Here is a 21,669-nt window from a genome sequence, read left to right on the forward strand (position 1 = left end):
TGGCATTAAAATGCATACTCCCAAGAGGGAATCGGCAAAGCTGGAACTGTGGCAAAGAAGCAAAACGGGATAATTCTGAAAGCAAAATTCACATCAAACATAAATGAAGTTATAGTAGAAATAGACAACCATAGAAATGTGGAGACTTTAGAAATGCAGCCAGAGGAACTTAAAAAACCCAAACCAAACTCACTGCCCCCAAATTGGTGCCAACTCACAGCGACCCTGGAGGGCGGGGTCGGCCTCTGTGGGCTTCTAGACTGGAGGTGTTAAAGGAAAGCTACATCTTTCTCCCGCAGAGCTGCTGCTGCGGGTCACAGCCCAGCGGGGAGCCACGACGCCACCAGGGCTCCTCACAGTAAGAGTGCAGGTGAATTGATCCACATGCGGAGATAGTTGAAGGCGTCGGACATGCAGAGCATAACATGTTGGAAGCTGATCAAACCCAAGGCCTGGCATACTACATGCTCACTCCATAGGCTGGTGAAGACGAGAAGGTGAGCATCGTTCAAATTCCTCTCCACACCTTTTATCCAAAGAAACAGCGCACTTTAATTCTGAGTTGTGATTGTTAAGGCTTTGTGTTGGGTGGGCCAGGATTAAGAGTTTGGCCATTAAGACTAGTGACCCTCCCTGATGAGCTCTCCTTGGGGGTGTGGTCTGCTTCCCATATCTGCAGTCACCGTGGAAAAGCGGACTTTGCCTTTTGCTTGGTCTGGAGCCTACATCTGGCTCATCAAGCTCTGGTTCTTTGGACTTGAGCCATGGCCTGCTATGTTGTCTGCCAGTTCTGGGGGTGGTCAGCAGCTTCCAAACGTGGATTCCCTCACCCTGCAGCTACACAAGGAAGAGAATCCCCAGCCTACCAAGTAGCCTTGGCACTTGCCTGCTTCTGCAGCTCTATGAGCCATTTCCTGGCTATAAACCTCATATTTATATACACATACATAAACTTCACTGGTTCTGCTTCTTTAGAGAACACAGCCTAAGTAGTCAGTGTTTCTAGAGTTTAACTGACAATATATTAAATAAAAACGTTTTACTCCACACACACTCCCATTTCCCTACATATTTATCGGTCTGTCAGTTTGTCATAGTGTAGTGTCTTGTGTGTTGCTGTGATGCTGGGAACTGTGCCACTGGTATTTAAAATGCCAGCAGGGTCACCTGTGGTGAACAGATTTCAGCAGAAATTCCAGACTGAGAAGAAGGAAGAAACAGTCCATTACTGAGGTCTTAGCCACGGAAAACCTTATCAGTAGCAGTGGACTGTGGTCGGAGTGAGCGCCGGAAGATGAGCACTTCATGTTGGAAGGGGTTCAAAATAGGACTGAGGCAGAGCTGCCTCTTCAGGTAGAGTGGCCTTCATGATACGGATGGAGGAAAGCTGCCGGGACCCCTATCTACAGATGCAACATGACTCAAAATGAGAAGAAACCCCTGCACACACCCATCCATAATCATGGAATGCACCAAGTATGAATGTAGGAAAATGAGAAGCTCTCAAAACACGGAATGGACTCCATACAGATTGATACCCCGGGCATCAGTGAGCTGGAATGGACTGGCATTGACCATTCTAAGCCAGACAGTCTTCTGGTTGGACAAGTCCCAAGAGGAAGGGCGTCGTCAAGAAGAACATTTCAAGATCTGTCTTGAAGTGCATGCAGTGCTCGCTGTGTCAGAATAACACCGGTTCTTCAAACCAAACACCAACCACAAAAGCCAATGCTGCAAAAATAATCATAGAATTCCACCAACGCCTCCAGTTTGAAGTTGTTCAAACATGCAGCCAAGAGCCACCGATAGTTATTGGTGATCGGAATGCAAAAGTTGGAAACCAAGAGAGAGGGTTACTAGTTGGAAAATAAGGCCTCCGTGATACAAATGAGGCTGGAGTTGAAGGGATAGAATTTTACAAGACCAGTGACTTTTACAAGACTTCTTCACTACAATCACCTTGTTTCAACAACGTAGCGAGTGGCATGTGGATCTTGCCCAATAGAATCCACAGGAATCAGACTGACTATGTCTATGGGGAAGAGCATGGAAAAGCCGAATGGCAGCAGCCTAAAAGGCCAGGGGCTGCCTGTGGCAGACCATCAACTGCTCATCTGCACGCTCAGGCAGACGGTGAGTTCAAGAGAGCCGAACTAGCACTTCTAGGAGCATATGGACGGCATTGAATACTAATGACATTGCACGTTCTTGGGCAATGTTGTCAGGAGGGACCACTCCCTGGAGGAGGACATCATACTCGGGAAAGTAGAGGGTCAGTAAAAGAGAGGAAGACCCTGCAGGAGATGGACTGACACAATGGCTACAACAGTGGGCTCAAATGTAACGATTGCGAGGCTCAGGTCATTGTGGGTCAGAACCCACTCAACAGCATGCAGCTTGTCGGTTGGGTTTTGCAGTTGGTGGGTGCCGGAGCTGACCCTGGAGCTTGAAGTATCCCCATGTTCTGACCCTGGAGAGGCTCTGGAAGGGCCTGGACATTGGTCTGCTGGGTCAGTGTGAGGACAGACCCCTTCACTGCTGAATCTGGGACAACCCCTCCTTTTGAGCAACCCGCTTCCTCAGCCCAGCCTGGACGCTCAGCAGCAGAGAGCCATTTGAGAATCAAAGGTAGGATGGTTTGATCCCAGGAGTGCAAGCAGTCGCACATGCTTATGTGCTGGCAGGTGCTGGGGAGCCGAGTGGGTCTTCGGGGAGAGTCTGTCCATTTGCACCAGAAGCTGTGCAAGTTCACACCACCGACTCTGAACTCCCTCACCCGAGCGGCTTCGTAACAGATCACAGTGCCGACAAGGCCGCACGGCCGTCCACACGTCTGTGGGCGGGTTGTCACTGAATCCGCTCCAACTCCTGGTCCCTCCACGTACCGTGGAGCCAGAGCACTGCCAGGCCTCATCGCCCTCACGAGGACTGGCAGGCTGCGTCCGTAGTTGGAACCCCTGTCTATTCCGAGTTCCTCCAACCTCGGGGCTCCTCTTCCAGCGCTGCCGCTGGCAGTGTTCTGGTAGGATCCTTGGGCTTGCATTGGCTGAGGTGGACCGGTGGTTACGAAGATGATGGACTACTAAATCCATTGAGCTCTGCTTTGGCGAGTTCAAATCTCATCCTCATTCGTGTGTGGAGATTTTATTTAACCCTCTGCTCCAAGTACCCCAAATGATAAGTCTGATCACAGCCTACTCAGCACTGACCTCTGGTCCCTGGTGGTGTCGTGGGTCACACACTGGGCTGCTAACGGCCAGGGCAGCAGCTCGAACCCATCGACTGCTCCACAGGAGAAAGGGGAGAGTCTTTGCTCCCCTTCAGGCTAACAGCCTGCAGAACGCCAAGGGGGCAGGTCTCTTCCCTGTACGCCCTGTGGGTCAGATCTGTTTGATGGGAGCCGGTTGGTTTTTTCCTTAATTTTCACAGGAAGCTGGCCAGGACTTACCTCCTAGTCGATCTTAGTCTGGAAGTTCTGCTAAGACCTGAGGCAGAGCTTCCTGAGCCCTGCACAGCCACAGGTGTGTCATCACAGTCCCCCAGACTGATGGCTGGCGGCATGGGTAGGAATGGACCGATGGCAGGGAGTTCGTGGGTGAGCTGTTCTGACGCATGGCGACCCTGTGCCCAACAGGACACACACTGCACCACGCTCACGTTGTTGCCCTGTATGTCGGCGCCCATCGCTACAGCACGGTCTCCATTCCTCTCTTCCAAGGTCTTCCTCGCTTCCTCCCTCTGTGTGTATTACCAAGCATGAGGTCCTTCTCCAGGGGCCATTCTCTCCTGAGACCATGACAGGGTCTCACTGTCACCTTGTCCAAGGCACGCTCTGGCCTTACTTCTTCCAACACGGATCTGCTTGTCCGTCCAGCAGTCCACGGCCCGTTCTCAGCCCTCTTCACCACCGCCGCCCTCCGGAGGCCTTGGTTCTTGGGGCTTCCGTACTGGGTGGTGTCCAGCCGTCACAGGCATAGGAGGCGATTGCAAACACCCTGGCTGGGGGAAGGGACACGCTCGCTCTTCAACATCTTGAAGGGATTTGTGTGGCACCTTGGCCCAAGGCAAAGGCATCCTTTGGTCTCTTGGCGGCTGCTTCCGTAAGCGCTGACTGAATCCGCGGGAGACAGACGCCTTGACAACGCCCCCACCTCTCTCCGCTGATCGTGATGTGACCTGCTGGTCCAGGTGTGAGAATATGGGTCTTCTTTAGAACGGTTGTCATCCATACTGAAAGCTACAGTCCTCGGTCTTCATCAGCAAGTGCTTCCAGTCCTCACTGTCAGCCAGCAAGGTCGTGTCGTCTGCATGGGGGCAGGGAATGGTTGTGTCCTATGCGTAAGTGTGTGTGTGTGTGGGGGGGCGGGGGTTGGTTAAATCAGGGCACGTGACAAGATGCTCATGCCGATGGAATTATTATTCTAAGGACACCTGATCAATAGGTCCAAGCCGAGGGCGAGGTTCCTGGGCTATCCTTTTTGCCAAGGCACTGAGGGCCGGTTGCAGAAGCTAGGTGGGGAGCTGCAGGGTCCGCGCGCAGAGGACGCAGTGACCTCGACAGGAGGGCACGCACCCGCTGATGGCAGCGACCTGGCTGCGGTCCTGCAGGTCGGGGCAGCCGGGTGGAGCGTGCCCAGAGCGTCCCAGGGGGGCACTCTCTGCACCTGCCCTGCCCCGGCCCACCGCAACCAGACGGGACCCCCACCCCCCACCCCGCAACCACCCCAGGCTGGTGCCTCTTTGGGGGTCCTGCCCCCAGGCGGATGACTGAGCTGAGGGTACACATGGTGTCCCTAGAAGAGGGGGCGCGGGAGCCTGGAGGCTTTGGGCCAGTGTTGGGTTCCCTGAGTAGCCCCTGCGTTGGGGGGAGGGAGGGAGGGAGGACAGGAGGTCTTTCAAAGAGAGTGCAGGAGGCGTGTGTGTGTGTGTGTGTGTGTGTGTGTAGGGGTGGGGGGGGGTCAGAAGGCTGCACCACGACGTTGAAGGTTGGCATTCACCCAGAGGCACCAGAGCGAAAAGGTCTGGGATTCTTCCAGAAGAATCAACCATTGAAAACCTGATGGAGGCCCGATCCGATCTGACACTCGTGGAGTGGTGGGGAGTTTGATCAACTGGTTTTTACCCGGTAACCACGGAAGCAGAGATGCCAACACAACCGAGCTTGTGAAGGGCTGGTTCCGTCTACCCCTTACCCCTCTACCCTCCCCTTCCCCCCCCCCCCCCCAAGATCTAGGGCCAGCTTGGCACAGGGCAATGACAGGGCCCTGCACTAGAGCACGAAAGGCCCCTTTGCCCCGAGGCCTGGGTCCTGGTGACCATGACCCCAGGAGAGATGCATCAGCCTGTGGCCTCGCAAGCCCTCACTCCCGCAGCAACCACCTTCAGAAAACAGAAAGGAGAGCAAGCTGGGCCAATGCATGGATGCTGGCTGGTTGATTGCTCAGGTCTTACACTTCCATCCGCTTAAGATTAGCCAACGCTGTGACGTTTGAGTCTCTCTGATGGGGGTGCCAGCCCAGAGCCTGCTGCTCTGAGCCTGGGCTCCGGGCCAGGTGGCAGACAAGGCCCCTGCGGGTCCCAGCAGGTGCTGACTCATGGAGCGGAGCTGCAGCCTGCACACAGCCTCTCCACCAGCCAGGATGCTGCCTGGGCTGCTGGTTCTCTGATGGTGTGTGGCCAGTTCAAAGTGGACTGCCCTGTAGCTAACAGGCTGCCCTCTTTGTCCCTGTTCTTACCCCCAAAGGCCTCGGCCTAGGGCCGTGCAGTCTTCCTTTTAATCCCTATTCTACTCAGACCACAGGCTGGTGCTGCTATTTGATTACTCCCCCCACCCCTGGAAGATTGTTGAAAATAGATTGTGCACATCACCCGAGGGTGACTGAAGGTGGGCAGGGTGGAGTATTACTCTGAACCTCTTCCTGTATGCTGCAGATGAGACCATGTGTCCCCACAGCTCCTAGACCCCAGCGCCTCTGTGCAAATGAGTGAGCAGTGTGCACTGTGTCTAATCCGCAGCTTCCGAGAGATGCTGCAGGGACATCCAAATAACCTTTCCTGTTCCCCTGGCCAGGCCTCAGCTCTCTGACGGTGCACTTTTAAGGATGCAATCACCTCTGGCTTCTGGCCCTCCAACTGATCCCACTAGGAAGCTGGGAAGGAGCCTGTACTTCAAAGGCCAATTGCTGCTTCTCAGAAATGTTCTCTCTAATTACAATGTGGGCAGCTAGGATGTGTGACCTTAAGTAGTCTCGTAGGAATCCGAGGGGAGGGTAACCCAGGCTGGAGCTCAGGGCAGCGTTAGTGGACAAGCATCCTGACCTGTACCAACGAACCCAAAGATAAGGTCCAGAACGACAGGGTTGCCCCAACTCTCCCTCTTAGCCTTCACAGCATCCTTGTGGATAATTTATTTTTTATTTTTGGCATTGTGAGCCAGGGCCCATCACTCCTTTCAGGTGTCAGCTTAACTTACCCCTGCGGTCGTACTCCAGCCCCAATGGCCTGGCCCCTCTGTCTAGTAGAGTATCCTTCTCCTGCTGGGAAGGTCCTTCCCAGCTGCCTCTGTAATGTGACAGTAATGTGACTGTCTTGACACATTCCTTATTTCCTCCCCATCTAAAAATGTCTTCTCTGCCCTTTTGCCTATCCAATAAAGAATTTATCATCCTAATATAAATATATTACATATTAAGTGTCTATCGGCGGTTCTTAACCTGTGAGTCTTGACCCCTGGAGTCTAACGACCCTTTCCCAGGGGTCGCCAGATTCATAACAGTAGCAAAATGACAGTTATGAAGTAGCAACAAAAATAATCTTATGGTTGGAGAGGGGGGGTCCCCACAACATGAGGAGCTGTGTGAAAGGGTCGCGGCATGAGGAAGGTGGAGAACCGCTGCTCTGGATGATGGTAGCAGTTAACACGAACACGTCCATCCATTTGTTCGTTCCTTCTGGTATTCATTGAAGGTTAAGTGCTTAGAACAAAGGTGGGGACAGCCCAGTGTCCTGTAAACCTTCGTTTTTTTCATGAGCCTCGTCAGTCATGGACTCATTCACCCCATAGTTATGGAGTACCCCGGCCCTGCGCTCTTCACTGCGATCACAGCAGTGGACAAAACAAGCGCCATACCGGCCGCCCGCGTCCCTGATAACAGGTTCCGTTTTTTTTTTCCGACTCCCCGGGGCCCGCCCAGCGCGAGGACTACAAGTCCCTGCAGGCCTCGCGGCGCCGCCGCTAGCGTGCGCGTGCGCGTGCGCGACGTGACGCCGGGCCGCGAGCGGGCGCCGGTGGCTGCAGCGGGAGGGGCGGAGCCAGCAGCGGCCTTTAGGGCGGAGCCGGCTCCGCGCCCTCAGTCGGCCGCGGGTAGCGGACAGCGCAGCTTCCGGTGCCCGTTTCTCCCACTCGCTTTCTCTCTCGCGGACTCGCGGGCTCGAGAGGTGCCATGTCGGAGCCGGGCGGCGGCGGCGGCGAGGACGGCTCGACCGGCCTGGAGGTGTCGGCCGTGCAGAATGTGGCCGATGTGTCGGTGCTGCAGAAGCACCTGCGCAAGCTGGTGCCGCTGCTGCTGGAGGACGGCGGCGAGGCCCCGGCCGCGCTGGAGGCGGCGCTGGAGGAGAAGAGCGCCCTGGAGCAGATGCGCAAGTTCCTGTCGGACCCGCAGGTCCACACCGTCCTGGTGGAGCGCTCCACCCTCAAAGGTGCCGGCCGGGGCGGGGCGGCCGGGCCGCACGGCGGGAGACGCCCTGCCGGGGGGGAGGGGAGTCCCCGCGGCCGCAGACACCCCAAAAAGGGTTCCTGCAGCTGCAGACACCCCTAGAGAGTCCAAGAGCCGTAGTCACCCCGGGAAAGACTCCTGCCGCCGCACACACCACAAAAGAGCCCCTGCGGCCCTAGTCACCCCGGGAAGGATCCCCCCCACCCCCTAGGCCGCAGACAACCGGGGAAGAGTTTTCCGCCACTGGAGACACCCCGGAAGAGCCCCTGCTGCTACAGACACCCTAAGAGTACCTGCAGCCGGAGACACCCCGGGTAGGGCCCCCAAGGAGGGCAGGGCCGTCGCAAACACCTCCGGTAAAGGCCCCCCTATGGCTGTAGCCACCCCAAGAGAAGTGTCCCACAGCCGCAGACACCCCCATGAAGGGCCCCCCCCCAATGCTGCAGCCACTCGGGAATGGCCCCCCATGGTCATGGACGCCCTGCCCGAGCCTCTCTGGCCACACCCCCCACCCGGGCTAGGGTGTATGTGGGGTGTCCCTCCCCAGGGCTGCAGGGCGGGGTGAGGGCGCCCCTCTCTTTCCATCATCCAAAACAATGAGATGGCTTTGTCTGCCCGGGCCTCTCAAGATGGCCGAGTTGGGTGGAGACAGCGTCTCCCAGCCGAGCGCAGGCCGAGGCCACATCCCGACCTCCAATGTCACATGAGCATCTTGGTTTCGCTTTGTGTTCAGGCCAGGCCGGCCTCTGGAGGGACACATCTGGAGGCTAGGTGTTCGGGGTGTAAGTGAGGGGTCGAGGGGGTGTGTGTGTCATCGCTCAGGGCAGCATTAGCACTACCCAGCCCTTGGCCCCAGAACCAGGCTCGGAGTGACAGTGTGGCCTAGCACCTGCTCAGCATCACCGAGCTAGGGAGATGCCCTTCCCCAGGTCACCCTCTGGGACCGCACAGGGTCCTGGAGGATGGCTGTATCTGCAGGGGAGGTTTCTTGCCCATGTTTATTTATTTAAGACCACTTTATAGTCCTGGGAGCCCTGGTGGGCTGTGATCCTCATGGTTGGCAGTTCAAAAACACCAGCAGCTCCACAGGAAAAAGACCGGGCTTTCTACTGCGGAAAAAGTAACAGTCTTGGTGGGGGGAGGGTTACTGTGAGTCAGCATTGACTGGATAGTGGTGGATTTGGAGTTTGGTTATTGTCCTAGTAGTGAAGGCCACTGGGTGTGGCACCAGGCGGGATGGTGCCCTTGGACATTGTAATGCTGGCATGGAGGGATTGGCGATGGGAAATATTTGCCAGCAAGCTGTTACAATCTCCCCCCACCCCCACCCAAAAAAACCTCCCCAAAAGCAGTTATGGTTTTCTTATCACTAGGAGAACCTGTACTGGAGAACCAATCTATGTAGCCTCCAGTAGCCTACCTTGTGGTTCTTTCTGATAATTTGTTTCTTTTAAAGGATATTCTTACTGGGAAGAGGTTTCATTGTAGCCCTGATTCTGATGTGGGCGGGGGAGAGTCATTTTCCCAGACCTACATGCAATGTTCAGTGCCACTAAGCCATTCCAACATGTGTAGAGGATTCATGTTATTTTTGGATTGTTTTCCTGCATGGCAACTACATTTTAATTTTTTAATTTTTTTACAAGTACATTTAAAAAATAAGCACTTAACTCATTTACTCTTCTTTCAAAAATAATAGGTAACCATTGTAAAAAGAAAACTGGCTCCCAGCATCATAGAAATACCATTTACCACACCTGGGACCCTTGCCCACAGCTGGCACTACCGTCAGCATTTTCTTGTCTTTCTCTCTGGTCCATTTTCAAGGCATCGAACGTCTCACTGTCACTTGGCAGTAAATCAGTTCCAACTCAGAGCCACTTCTGCAGGGTGCCGAGACTTTGTACATCTTATGGGAGCACACAGCCTCAGCTTTCTCTCATAGAGCAGCCAGTGGGTTTGAACAGCCATCCTTGAAGTTAGCAGCCAAACAATCACCTGGCAGTGTCCCCCGCCCCTGCTCCTTCCAGACACGTTCAAGCCGGATTCAAAAAGCTCATGGGCAAAGGCATCGAAAGATGGTGGAATTGCCCACAGGCTTCTTGAAGCCCCCTCGTACATTGTTTTATTAACTGCGTATTTTTGTGCATTGTGCATTAATTGAGGTCATTTCACCATGGCTAATTCTCTCTTTTTTTATATATATATTCAGCAATTTCTGTATTGAAATCAGTGAGTTCACCTTTGGGTCCAATTTGTTTTTTATGGAAAACCGAAAACTACGAGTGGTGGGGCTGCTTAGTGGGCAGTTCAAACCCACCTTCTGTTCTCAGGGAGAAAGCGGAGGCTGGCCGCCCCTGTCCAGGTTCACAGCTTCAGGGCTCAGAGGAGCAGTCTGGCTCTGCCCTATAGGGGGCACCGTGAGTCGGAATCGATTCGATGGCAGCGACACACAAGTTCTGGGTTTCTACAGTTCTAATTAATTCACTCCGTTGGACAGTTTGGGACTGCTTGCACATGGCTGAAATTATTGTGTGTGTGTGTACAGGGAGGGGCCTTCCAAGGCAGATGGTCTCCCTGGGCTCCTCAGGGGTGGGTGGGGGTGTTTTCTTCCTTTCAGTGAACAGAGCATCCCAGCCCTGAGAGTCTGGCTCCATCATGACTTGCATTTTTGACTGTTGACTGAGGAATGGGATCATGGAAAATTAGAACTCTGCCGTATTCCCATATTTATAGAAATTCCCGGGGTGCATTTAGTCTTCCAACCCGCCTGTAATTTATATTTTACCTAAGAAACTCTTAAGGTCAGCATCAGCACCCGGGCTCCGCTAGCGCGATATAGACACTAGGGAGCACAGAGCCAAGGTGCCCGGCTGGAGGACCAACCGGCAGGCGGGCAGACGCATGGTCTCCTGTGGCTTTATGAGTCACTGTTGGCACTGGTTCAGAAGCTGAGTGCCCACTGGGGGCATACAGTGACAGGCAGCCTCGGACTGGTGTGGAAAACCAGTGGAAATGCTTGCCACCACTGCGATGGAGTTGTGGTCCTTATTTTATAACCACCTCCCTCTATTTCTCTCTCTCTCTCACACACACACACACACGCACACGCACACACACACACCGCCCCACGGAAGTTTTTCTAAATATTTGCATTTGAATAGAGCGGCATATTAAAAATGCAAAACCATAGGTACCTTTTATCTAGTTGCCCCAAACAGAAAAAATGCCAAACTTACTGCCAGTGAGTCAGTGCCTGTTCATAAGGACCCTACAGGACAGGGTAGAACTGCCCCTCCCCGGTTGCCAAGGCTGTGACTCCTGGGAGTAGAAAGCCTTGTCTCTAGCCACTGGTCGGTCTGAGCTGCTGACTTGGAGTTCAGCAGCCTCGCGCCTGGCCCACTGTGCCACCAGAGCTGCTTTCAGCTGCCCGGCCAGCCGTGTCTCTAATTAAAGTTAAAGTAAAGCCCACTCTGCAGAATAAGGGCGAGACACACGGCCCATGTTGATAGCGGACGAGGAAAAGAGGACGGCAGGGGTGGATACAGTGCTCGGCATAACCATTTGTTCAGATGAGGCAGGGCCGGGCAGCGTCTCACCCGCTGTACCCGGGCGGGACCAAATCGTGCTGGAGCAGGCCTTTTGCAGTGGCTGCAGGTTTGGCCGCAGTGTGATGTTCACCTGTGCTGAGCCAATGAGAGGTGGGGGTCTCGGGTCAGTCACTGGCCTTGCACCCCTGGGGTGCCCGATGGGTGGTCTCATTGGGATCCATGGTTTCTCACCCTCCCTCAGGGTTGCTGTGAGTCAGAATAGAGGGAGGGCGGTGGACTTGGTTTAAAAGTGGGTGGGCATTTCTGGCAGGTGTTGCAGTGTGTGTGCTGGGGAGTGGCAGGAGAGCCTTTGTCCAGCCGTCACCTGAAACGGGGTTCCTAGGACCCTAGGAATTGAAGCCCTACTTGGGAAGAGGGCTCTGAACCCTAAAAACCAATCTATGCAATTCCTTGCTGTTGATTCAAGTGGGAGTGTTCGTTTTCACCCGTCATACCAGTTAGCGTTTAGGGTTGGCATGGAAAAGGAAGAGTGGTGGGGTTTGATGCCCACTCATAGCCCTCTGAGCACCACAGGAGGACGCACAGCCGGCTGACCCCAGGCTCACCCCCGTCGTGTGTGGGTGCCTAGCTGCCACCATGGTGGCAGCCTCTCTCTGTAATGGTCTTCCTTCAGTTCACTGACCCTCTCCTTTCAAAAGTACTAGGTCTTCGGTACCGTAGGCCTTGATAATGCCTACATTTTCCCAATTCCCTAGTTCTAGTGTTTTCTGGAGATATGAAAAGAACTCTGCCTTTGTGAGCAAGCATCCAGGGGGTGCTTCCCGCCACTCTCCTTGCACCACCCCAGACAGAAGTCTTGCTGTCTCCCCTCCTCCCAGGAGGAGGACGGGTGGGCCGCAGGTGACAAGAGAACGTGCCCCAGACGGAAAGCCAGCCCTGCTGGAAGCAAGGGCAGGGTTGTACAATAGCAGTCCACCCAGGGACACTTGGCATCATGCAGGGCAAAACCAAACTCCCTGCCTCCGAGGCGACGCCGGCTCACAGCGGCTTTGTAGGACAGGGTGGCACTGCCCCTGTGGGTGTCCGAGACGGTCACTCTTTGGGAGGAGCTCTCTCCCACACAAGAGAAAGAACCTATGAAGGACCAAAGGAAGTGTTCAGAAGCCAAAGACAGTGTGTGTGGTCTTGGCTGGGGCGGGGGGTGGGGGCGAAGAGACCAAGGATCTGGGGCGGGGGTCCCTGCGCTCCCTCCTGTGTGCCAGCAGCCCTCCATCAGGTTTTGTGAGAGCCTGGTCTGCTCAAAGGGAAGGGGGTACAATTCTTAGGGAGCCCTGATGGGGCCGAGCTTAGTGCTGGGGAAAGACCTGGTGATCGGGGTCCCTAAAGATGATAGCCTGGGCATCCTGTGGGGCAGTGCTACTCGGGCCTGCAGGATGGCTGTGTGCCAGCAACAGCAGTGCCACTCTTGGGCAAATGGACCTGCCTCTTTCTTCCACGTCATTAAACTTAGGCCCCCTCAGTTACAAGGTAGCGATGGATAGAAACCTCTCCAGAAACAACCCAACCAAACTCCCTGCCATCCGGTCCATGCTGACTTCCCAGGGGCCCTGTAGGACAGGGTGCACCTGCCCCAGCGAGTTTCCGAGACGGTGACGCTCTGGGAGTAGAAAACACCGTCTTTTTCCCTCCGAGTGCCTGGTGCTTTTGAACTGCCGACCTTGCCGTTGCCAGCCCAACGCGTCGTGTGAAATACCTTACACTGGTCTTTGGGCCTGCCTTGGGCATGTTGTCGCCCCTGGAGAAGGGCGGCGTGCCTGGTGAAGTAGAGGCTGAGGCCGAGAGGAGGAAGGCCCTCAGTGAGGGGGCTGGCACCCAGCAGCTACACCAGTGGGCCCACACGTGGTGACAGTTGTGAGGATGGCACAGGACCGGGCAGTTTCCTTAGCCCGCTCCATGGGGCCTGGGAAATTTGACTTTCTCCCGACAGACAGACATGTCCACAGACGAGGGCCATTGTCAACAGCACCAGAAACACACGTTCACAGAAACTCTACTGGCCGTTGTACCGCTTCAGGAGGCTCTCCGGGAGCACCCGTTGCCTCTGGGCTGGGTGCTATGGCCATGCCCTGGGGGTTCACAGCTGGTGCCGCCTTGGCCCACTGGGCCTCAGCTAGTAACAGGAAGGGATTCAGATGCCGATGAAAGTGAAGCTTCCTGGCATAGCAGGCGGAGGGCACACCCATGCCAGCCTCCCGGTGGAACAGGATCAGTAGTTATCTGTCCTGTCTTGAAGAATTCATCGTGAGCCTCTTTCTCCTTCAGTTTGTTAAAACATGTCTGCAGAAGTGGAATGTCAAATTAGTGTTATTTTGAAGCTGTCGGAGTTCACAGAGAGGGAAAAAGGTTACTTTATCTGATGACAGTTTAGATAATAATGTCATAGGCTGTTTAGCTATAAGTGGGGCTAGACAATTCAGATTGTCTAGCTAGATCTCAGTCGAGTATCAAAACCAACCCGTCCACTCCGGGACCCTGTAGGACAGAGGAGGGCTGTCAGCTTTACACAAGTCCACAGCCATATCTTGCTCCTGGGGAGCAGCTGGTGGGGTCAGACCACTGCCCTGATGGCTGGCATCTGGACGCTTTAGCCACCGTGTCACCAGGGCTGCATGTACGGGGAAGCGTGAGAAGCGTCTCTGGGTTGTGTTCTGAGCCAGAGTAGTTGTGGCCCCTTCTATCTAGACAAAGTACGATGTGACCGAGAACGGGGACAGGCTGCATTCTCTGGGGCTGGGGATGACGTCACCGGGCGTGGCTCTGGGGCCCTTGGAGCCGTGGCAGCCCAGCAAGGCTTCTCTCCTCATTGTAGCCGGCGCCCTCTGCTCCTCGGCCCCGCCTGCCCTGCCCAGCCTGCCCAGCCGTGACTCAGCGCCAGCCGGGCCAGGCCTGCCCGGTGGGTGCTGCGTCCCAGGGCACAGACGCTACAGGATTTTATCGGTGTAGATGGTGACTCTTCCGGGAAAGGAGTGAAGAGAAATGAAAACCCCGGTTTTCATTGTGCCCCAAATCCTATCCCTCGGGGATTGTGGAATGTGGCTTCCTTATCGTCATGACATGAATGTTCAGTAGGACTGTTGGAACAGCGTTGGGGAAAAGTTCAGGAAAACGAGAAAGAGAACACCCTTCCCCGTCTGCCCAGCTGCCGGCGGTGAGTTCGGGTGTGCGCATGTCCCACGGGAGCTTCCTCTTGTACGTCTACGTTGGAAACATCAGAGGCTCAGCGTGTGGGTTCGGCAGCGCGGCTGTGCGTTGTGGAAACAGCGAGAAGGGAGTGCACACACGATTGTCCTGCCACTCGCCATCCCTCCCTTCTTACAGCCAGGCTCCAGCGGCATTTTGGGAGACGGAGGATCTTCTTGATGTTGTCAGTGGGAGACCCTCCCTGCCCGGCCCCGCGCCACCCGCCCATTGATTATGTTGGCGCCACTGTGTCATCAAGGGCCTGCCTCTCCCTCTGCCCTCCTTCGTCACCAGGCCTGATGTCCTTTCCAGGGACTGGTCTCTTCCTGGCGTACAAAGTACACGAGACCGACGCTCAGCAGCCTCACTTCCAAGGAGCGATCTGGCTGCACTTCTTCTGTTTGATCTTTCGATGTCCTCCTAACTTTTAGGGTATTTGTGAATGTTTGATCGCCTCTTAAAACTCAGGAAGCTAGCTGTGCTTAAACCCCACACCCCTGGACTTCATGGTCCTCGTGCTGAGGAGGCATAGACCCCCTCCTTCAGTGTCCCCACCGCCGCTCCCGCTGGCCAGTTCACAGCACAGGCATTTGGCGCCCAGAGGAAGGGAGAGGCCGTGACTCAGGTGGCAGGGCAGTGGCAGGACTTGACCCCAGTCACTGGCTGGTGAGCCCTTGAAAGGGAGGGCAGACCATCTGTGGACATGAGGGGAGCGTCCTGTGATGGCAGCCTTTGCTTTGTGGTTTGTGCTGCACCCCGTCTTGGTTGAGCTGCTTGTAGTCCAGCGCTCAGGCAGCCAGCCAGTGATTCCGCCTGTAGTCAGGAGTTTGGGTGGTTTTCCGCCCTTTCACGTCTGTTTTCAGTTATGGCGAAGCCTAGCTCACATGCGTCCTGAGGTGGTCTCACTGCTGAATCCCAGTGAGCATCTGGGCTGAGTGGAATCCCGCCTGGCCCTTCCTTGCAGGATCTCTGTGGGCTGAAGACTGAGCCGTACTCCAGCCTGGGCACCGGGACTGCTGCCAGTCTGAGCAGAGGGCGCGAGGCACACCTGGGGGTGTCGGCAGCAGTGTTTTCCTAGGGGCTGGGAGGAGCCTGGCCTTGAAGGGAAGGAGGGGAGGTTTGTGGGGAAGTTCCACGCACCCTTTGAAGCCCTCTTGACAGCCTGTACACACACGTGCACGCACAAGAGTGAGGAGCGTGGGGCGTGGAACCTCAGCCTTCTGGCTTTATCACATCTCAGCCCTCGGCCTCCATCCTGCACCTGGAAACCACAGGTCCAAACGGTGGCCATGAGGGTTCTCCGGGGGCTGCGCAAGCAAGCAGGGTGTCGTAAGTGGCGTAGCTGTGTGGGCTGCACCCGCTGTGTTTTGTGGGGTTGGAGTGACATTCTGTGGCTGCAGTGCGGACAGGAGCAGTGCAGGGCCAGGTCCCAGCGCTTCTGGCAGCCAGAGCTGCTCCAGGGCGCTACATGAGGTCGTGACCCAGACACAGGTTACAAACAGGTGTGGGCGCACAGAGCTGGTGCCCACTCCGCCCAGGGTCACACAGCAGACAGCTACAGAGTCAGGAGGTGGGAAAATGGGCAGGAAGGAAAGACGAGGTAGAAACTGGCGGGGAGGTGGTGTGTGGGGCGTGGGGGCGTGGTTAGTTCAGTCATACTCTAACCAGCTGCTGACAATGAACATTGAAAACGTTGTCACAAACCTGACATGGTGTGTATTGTGGTTTGTAGAGGACGTTGGCGATGAAGGAGAGGAAGAAAAGGAGTTCATTTCCTACAACATCAACATCGACATTCACTATGGGATTAAGTCCAATAGGTGAGTGGAGAGAATATGAACCTGTGAGTACTGAGTGTGACTCTCACAAACAGTGGCGCTCTGAGAAGGTGCTGCCGCCTCTGCTGTCTGCATCCGTTGTCTCACCTTTGATCTTAGGTGCCCAAAGGAGGACCCTCTGACTCAGTCTCAGCTTCAGAGTGATTTTCTTCTCACGACCTTGCCAGGGCCTCTGCCTTCTAACCGAACTGTAACATGCCTGGCCCAGCGCTTCTCACACGCTCTCGGGTCGTTCGGGGACCTAGTTTGACCACATTCTTGTGCGCAGGTCAGAGTCCCGTGGGGACACATCCCTCAGGACCACAGTACTGGATCCTGGTGCTGGCCCAGGCACAGCGCAGCATCTGTTTTCAGTGCTGGCTGGCTGGCGAAGTCGCTACCTTCCAGACACGACGTGCCCGTCTGTACGCCAGGAGACACCCTAGAATTTAAGCACAGAGACGGAGTCACTGAGTCTGCATTGATGCTTTAAACCCTGCCCTCTTTGCCCACTTCGCCCAAGGTCACACAGCAAATAGCAGTCCAGAGCCAGGAGTGGGGACAAACCTCCCCCCAGGCAAGCAGCACTTCCTTCTGAACCCAACCCTGCAGAAGAGCTGCTTGAGTGGTGTGTGAGCCCAGAGACAGGGCTTGTTAGCGTTTGCCCTTCCTCTTGATCACCCTTTTCCTGAACCACAGAGGGGAGGGGATGGAGGCCGGGCCCCTTCATCCCTCGGTTTTCGGCATGTGTTTCTGGGAGCGTTTCCTTAACCTCAGTGCCGTTATCAAAGCGGGCACAGTAGTGCTACCTGTAAGTGTGGCAGTGCTATTGGTTATACCTGGCTAGTAGCTTCCCCAACACAGACCCCAAGCCAGGAGGGCGTGTGTTGTTTGCACTGCCCAACTTCGGTGCCTTTCGTGACGGTTCTGTGAGGGGTCTTCCTGGTGGGATGCAAGGGGTGCATGTCTGCCAGGAAGACATGGGTCACATCAGGATACTTCCGGGACTGACGGTAGCATGACGTGCCATGCTGGGTACTAGAAAATACCAAAGTCTTCTCTTGAAGCTGTATGTTACTGCCTCGGAGCACCTGCTCCGTACCAGGAAGGACGCCTGGAGCGCTAGCCTCAGGGTTGGAGGTTGGGGCAATCAGCTGGCCCATGGGAACACGGCATGGTAGCCGGCTGCTGTCAGCTTCTAGCCGGGATGCACACTCATGGCACCGCCTCCTTCACGCCTAGGGTCTGGCAGTGAGTCAGACAGGCTTCTTGTTCTCAGGAAGAGGGAACCCTTAAGTACAAGGTCCGGTGGCAGACGGGGGACAGGGAGATGGACTCCAGGGAAGGAGGCCGTGTTGGGCACCTAGCATTTCAGCAGGAGAAGGTGCACCTCCCAGGCACAAGCACCTGGTGTGCTTAAGGGAAGGGGTGTCGGATGGCGGGGTGAGGGGACAGGGGAGGGTGTACAGTGGGGGGGTGGAGCCTGGGGTGCCCTCCTGTGGTGACTCCCTTGGTCAGTTGAGCTGGTACTTAGCTCTGTCAATGAGGACTGGGACTCGGCGGAGGTGGGAGTCCTTACAGCATGGCTCAGGACAGTGGTTCTCAACCTTCTTAAGGCCATGACCCTGTCATGCAGTTCCTCATGTGGTGGTGACCCCACAACCATAAAATTACTTTTGTTGCTACTTCATAACTAATTTTGCTACTGTTATGAATCGGGCAACCCCTGTGAAAGGGTCGTTTGACACACACACACACACACACACACACACACACCGCTCCCAAAGGAGTTGAGAACCGCTGGCTTAGAGCCGGCAGGAGGCCAGGAGTGGGCTCGGCCAGTTCAGCTCTGAGACGAGCTGCCTTTGTGTGACCGCGTGGCCACAGTGAGTGAGACCCGACCAGCAGGAAGGCGGTGCTGGGAGGTGTGGGATCTTCAGAGAGCCGGTTACTTTGTGTCTGACACCCAGCCTGTCGCTTCTGTCTGACTTCTCCCCTCACTCTCCCTTAGCTTGGCCTTCATTAAACGGACCCCTGTCATCGACGCCGACAAGCCCGTGTCCTCTCAGCTCCGCGTCCTCACGCTCAGCGAAGACTCCCCCTACGAGACGCTGCACTCCTTCATCAGCAATGCCGTGGCCCCCTTCTTTAAGTCCTACATCAGAGAGTCGGGCAAGGCAGACAGGTAAAGCCTGCCCCAGCGCCGGTCGGAGGCCCTCTTTCCCTCCGTGTTCACACGCCAGCCCGGGAGGTGCTGACCGCCGGGGCCTGGGCAGGGCATGCGCCCTGACCGCACGGTGGGTTGAACACTGAGCCGAGCCGCTCAGCGCTTTGGACCGCCAGCGGCTCCGTGGAGAACAATGAGTGGGAGTCGGCTTGACGGCAGTGGGTTTGGCTTTTGTGATTTAATGTGTGGGGGCGAGGGCGTGGTCATAGGGGGTCTGGGAGGCCATGGGCCCCCGGCATTTGCTCTTGGACCCACGAGAAGAGCTGTCTTTTAGGGACGGTGACAAGATGGCGCCCTCGGTGGAGAAGAAGATCGCCGAGCTGGAGATGGGCCTCCTGCACCTGCAGCAGAACATCGAGATCCCCGAGATCAGCCTGCCCGTGCACCCCATCATCACCAACGTGGCCAAGCAGTGCTGCGAGCGCGGGGACAAGCCCAAGGTCACGGACTTCGGGGACAAGGTGGAAGACCCCACTTTCCTCAACCAGCTGCAGTCCGGAGTGAACCGCTGGATCCGAGAAATCCAGAAGGTGGGACCACGCAGCTCGCCAGGCCCCTCGGTGTCCCCGCGGGAACCCTCAGCAGTGTCAGTTCCCCCGTCTCACTTGCTGGCTCTCAGTGCCTGTAGGGGCTCTGCTCGGGCCCAGCCGGGGACAGCAGGGGCTTGGTCTAGGCAGGGTGGCCTGGGAACAGTGAGAGGTGGTTGACGATGAGCTCTCAGAGTGTCCCTGCCCGTGGTCCCAGGCCGGCGGTTCCAGACCCAGTCCACAGCTATCCGCAGGGAAGCCCAGCATGCCGCTCCACGTGGAACACGTCGTGGTTGTCCGTAACGGCTTCTCCGCCTTGGCCACCTGTAAACGATCCCATCTCTTTCAAGGTGACGAAGCTGGACCGAGACCCTGCCTCCGGAACGGCCCTGCAGGAGATCAGCTTCTGGCTGAACCTGGAGCGCGCGCTGTACCGCATCCAGGAGAAGCGGGAGAGCCCCGAGGTGCTGCTCACGCTGGACATCCTGAAGCACGGCAAGCGCTTCCACGCTACCGTGAGCTTCGACACCGACACAGGTGGGCAGGACGGGAGGGAGGCGGTGGGATTCGACCTCTGGGTGTCTGCCTCCTGCCGTCGGTGACCTGGCTTCTGGGTTGGGCTGGGCCCTCTTGATGTGAAGCCAGCTGTGGCCCAGGCAGGAAGGTGGTTTGAGGGAAGGAAACCTTGCCCTCATGGCACTGTGGGACAAGCTTGGGCTGCTAACCCTGAGGTCACCGGTTCAAGCCCACCAGCCACATAAAGGGAGAAAAATGAGGCTGGCTGCTCCAGAAAGATGTACAGTCAGAAGCCGTCCCTAGGGCCACACTGAGTCAGAGTGCACTGGAGTTTGATTTATGTACCCAGGGGCAGCCAATCAGCTCTCCTTTTCCCTCCTCCGTCCCTTCTTCCCTCCCTGCCACCCCACCCCACCCCCACTTATTGGGAGAAGTGGTCGGAACGGCTTCACTTCTACATAGGACACATGTACAGGATGCGGCCTGGGCACCAACAGGCACACGGTGGCCGAAGGGCCAGCGCTGCCAAACAGCTTCCTTCTACAGAGACACGTTAGCACCCCCAAGGACACCTCCTAGCTAAGTAGCAGGGTGGTTCCCAAAGTGAAGACCATCGCCCCTGAGTCCTGTGTGCCTTTAAAAAGTCCACCTGTGTGAGACCAAATGGCCGAGGGGGACGCTTTCCAGAAAAGTGAGAGGGCAAGGACACCTAGCTCATGCTGGAAGCCGCCCACATGAGCGTGGCAGTGTGGAGGCCGTGCAGGACGGTGAGAAAAGGAGTCCACGTCACAGGCGGTCCCTGGGAACCTGGACTTCACGTGGGCCTTCACCAAAAAGACAGTAGAAGAGTACTTTAAAAAGACTGTGCGTTCTCGTTGGACACTGAGCATCTGCGTAGAGCAACGCAGTGGGAAACTAGTGGGGGCGGGGCTGCACTGTTCATTTAACTATAACAGCAACAACACAGAACACACGTTAGTCCTGTGTAGGATGTTCCTTGTCTCACGAGACTGCTGGCCACATCGAAACGTTCTTCCGGAAGGTTTGCTTTGTCGTTTCTGGCTTGCCCAGCGCTGAGCCTGGGGGGACTGTGCTTCAGTTCGGTGTAGTCCTTCCTCTGAGAGCCCCCCTCACCCTCCTTCCTCTGCCGGCCCAGGGCTGAAGCAGGCGCTGGAAACGGTGAACGACTACAACCCCCTGATGAAGGACTTCCCGCTGAACGACCTCCTGTCGGCCACGGAGCTGGATAAGACCCGGCAGGCGCTTGTTGCCATCTTCACCCACCTGCGCAAGATCCGCAACACCAAGTACCCCATCCAGAGGGCGCTGCGCCTGGTGGAGGCCATCTCCAGGGACCTCAGCTCGCAGCTGCTCAAAGTGCTGGGGACCAGGAAGCTCATGCACGTGGCCTACGAGGAGTTTGAGAAGGTGCGTGTGCACGCGCCAGTGCGAGACCCTCGGCCGCGGGGGACGACAGGCGCAGTCTGCTGACGGCTGCCTCTCCCCTGTCTGGCACGCAGGTCATGGTGGCGTGCTTCGAGGTTTTCCAGACGTGGGACGACGAGTACGAGAAGCTGCAGGTGCTCCTGCGGGACATCGTGAAGAGGAAGCGGGAGGAGAACCTGAAGATGGTGTGGCGCATCAACCCCGCGCACAGGAAGCTGCAGGCGCGCCTGGACCAGATGCGCAAGTTCCGGCGCCAGCACGAGCAGCTCAGAGCCGTGATCGTCAGGGTCCTGCGGCCGCAGGTACGTGCTGACACGCGCGGCCTGCGTGGCTGCTTCCCTGGTGCAGGACCGATGGCTCATGTCTCGATTGCCGATCCGTCCTGTCCTCCTTGAATCTCCCGATGCCACTCGATTCTTGTTTCTCTCCGGCAAACCTGTGCCTGGCCCTCAGGGTCCCCTAGCCACTTGTCCTGCACAGACCCTGGGCCAGACCTCCAGAGGTTCAGTTCTAATCCCATCACATAGCGAGCTAAGGGGGCGCTGGTCCCCAGATTTCTCATCTGTAAGACGTGGGTCGCTACGAGTCAGCATCGACTGGATGGTAGTGAGATCTTTCTTTTTTTTTTTT

The 21,669-nt window shown here is 56.3% G+C and overlaps 1 protein-coding gene across 1 annotated transcript in view; it reads left to right on the forward strand.

Annotated features, from left to right (window-relative positions):
- Positions 1-7,384: 7,384 nt before the first annotated feature.
- DYNC1H1 (dynein cytoplasmic 1 heavy chain 1) overlaps positions 7,385-21,669 on the forward strand; it is a 58,023-nt gene continuing 43,738 nt past the window's right edge. The window contains exons 1-7 of the mRNA XM_030885054.2: positions 7,385-7,698; positions 16,239-16,326; positions 18,335-18,508; positions 18,825-19,080; positions 19,428-19,614; positions 20,750-21,021; positions 21,114-21,341. Of these exons, the coding sequence (XP_030740914.1) occupies positions 7,443-7,698; positions 16,239-16,326; positions 18,335-18,508; positions 18,825-19,080; positions 19,428-19,614; positions 20,750-21,021; positions 21,114-21,341 (1,461 nt within the window). The 5' untranslated portion in view covers positions 7,385-7,442. The remainder of the gene's footprint in view (positions 7,699-16,238; positions 16,327-18,334; positions 18,509-18,824; positions 19,081-19,427; positions 19,615-20,749; positions 21,022-21,113; positions 21,342-21,669) is intronic.

This window comes from Echinops telfairi, unplaced genomic scaffold, assembly GCF_000313985.2.
Source record: "Echinops telfairi isolate 266 unplaced genomic scaffold, ASM31398v2 ScPeMD7_18;HRSCAF=68, whole genome shotgun sequence".
NCBI lineage: Eukaryota > Metazoa > Chordata > Mammalia > Afrosoricida > Tenrecidae > Echinops > Echinops telfairi.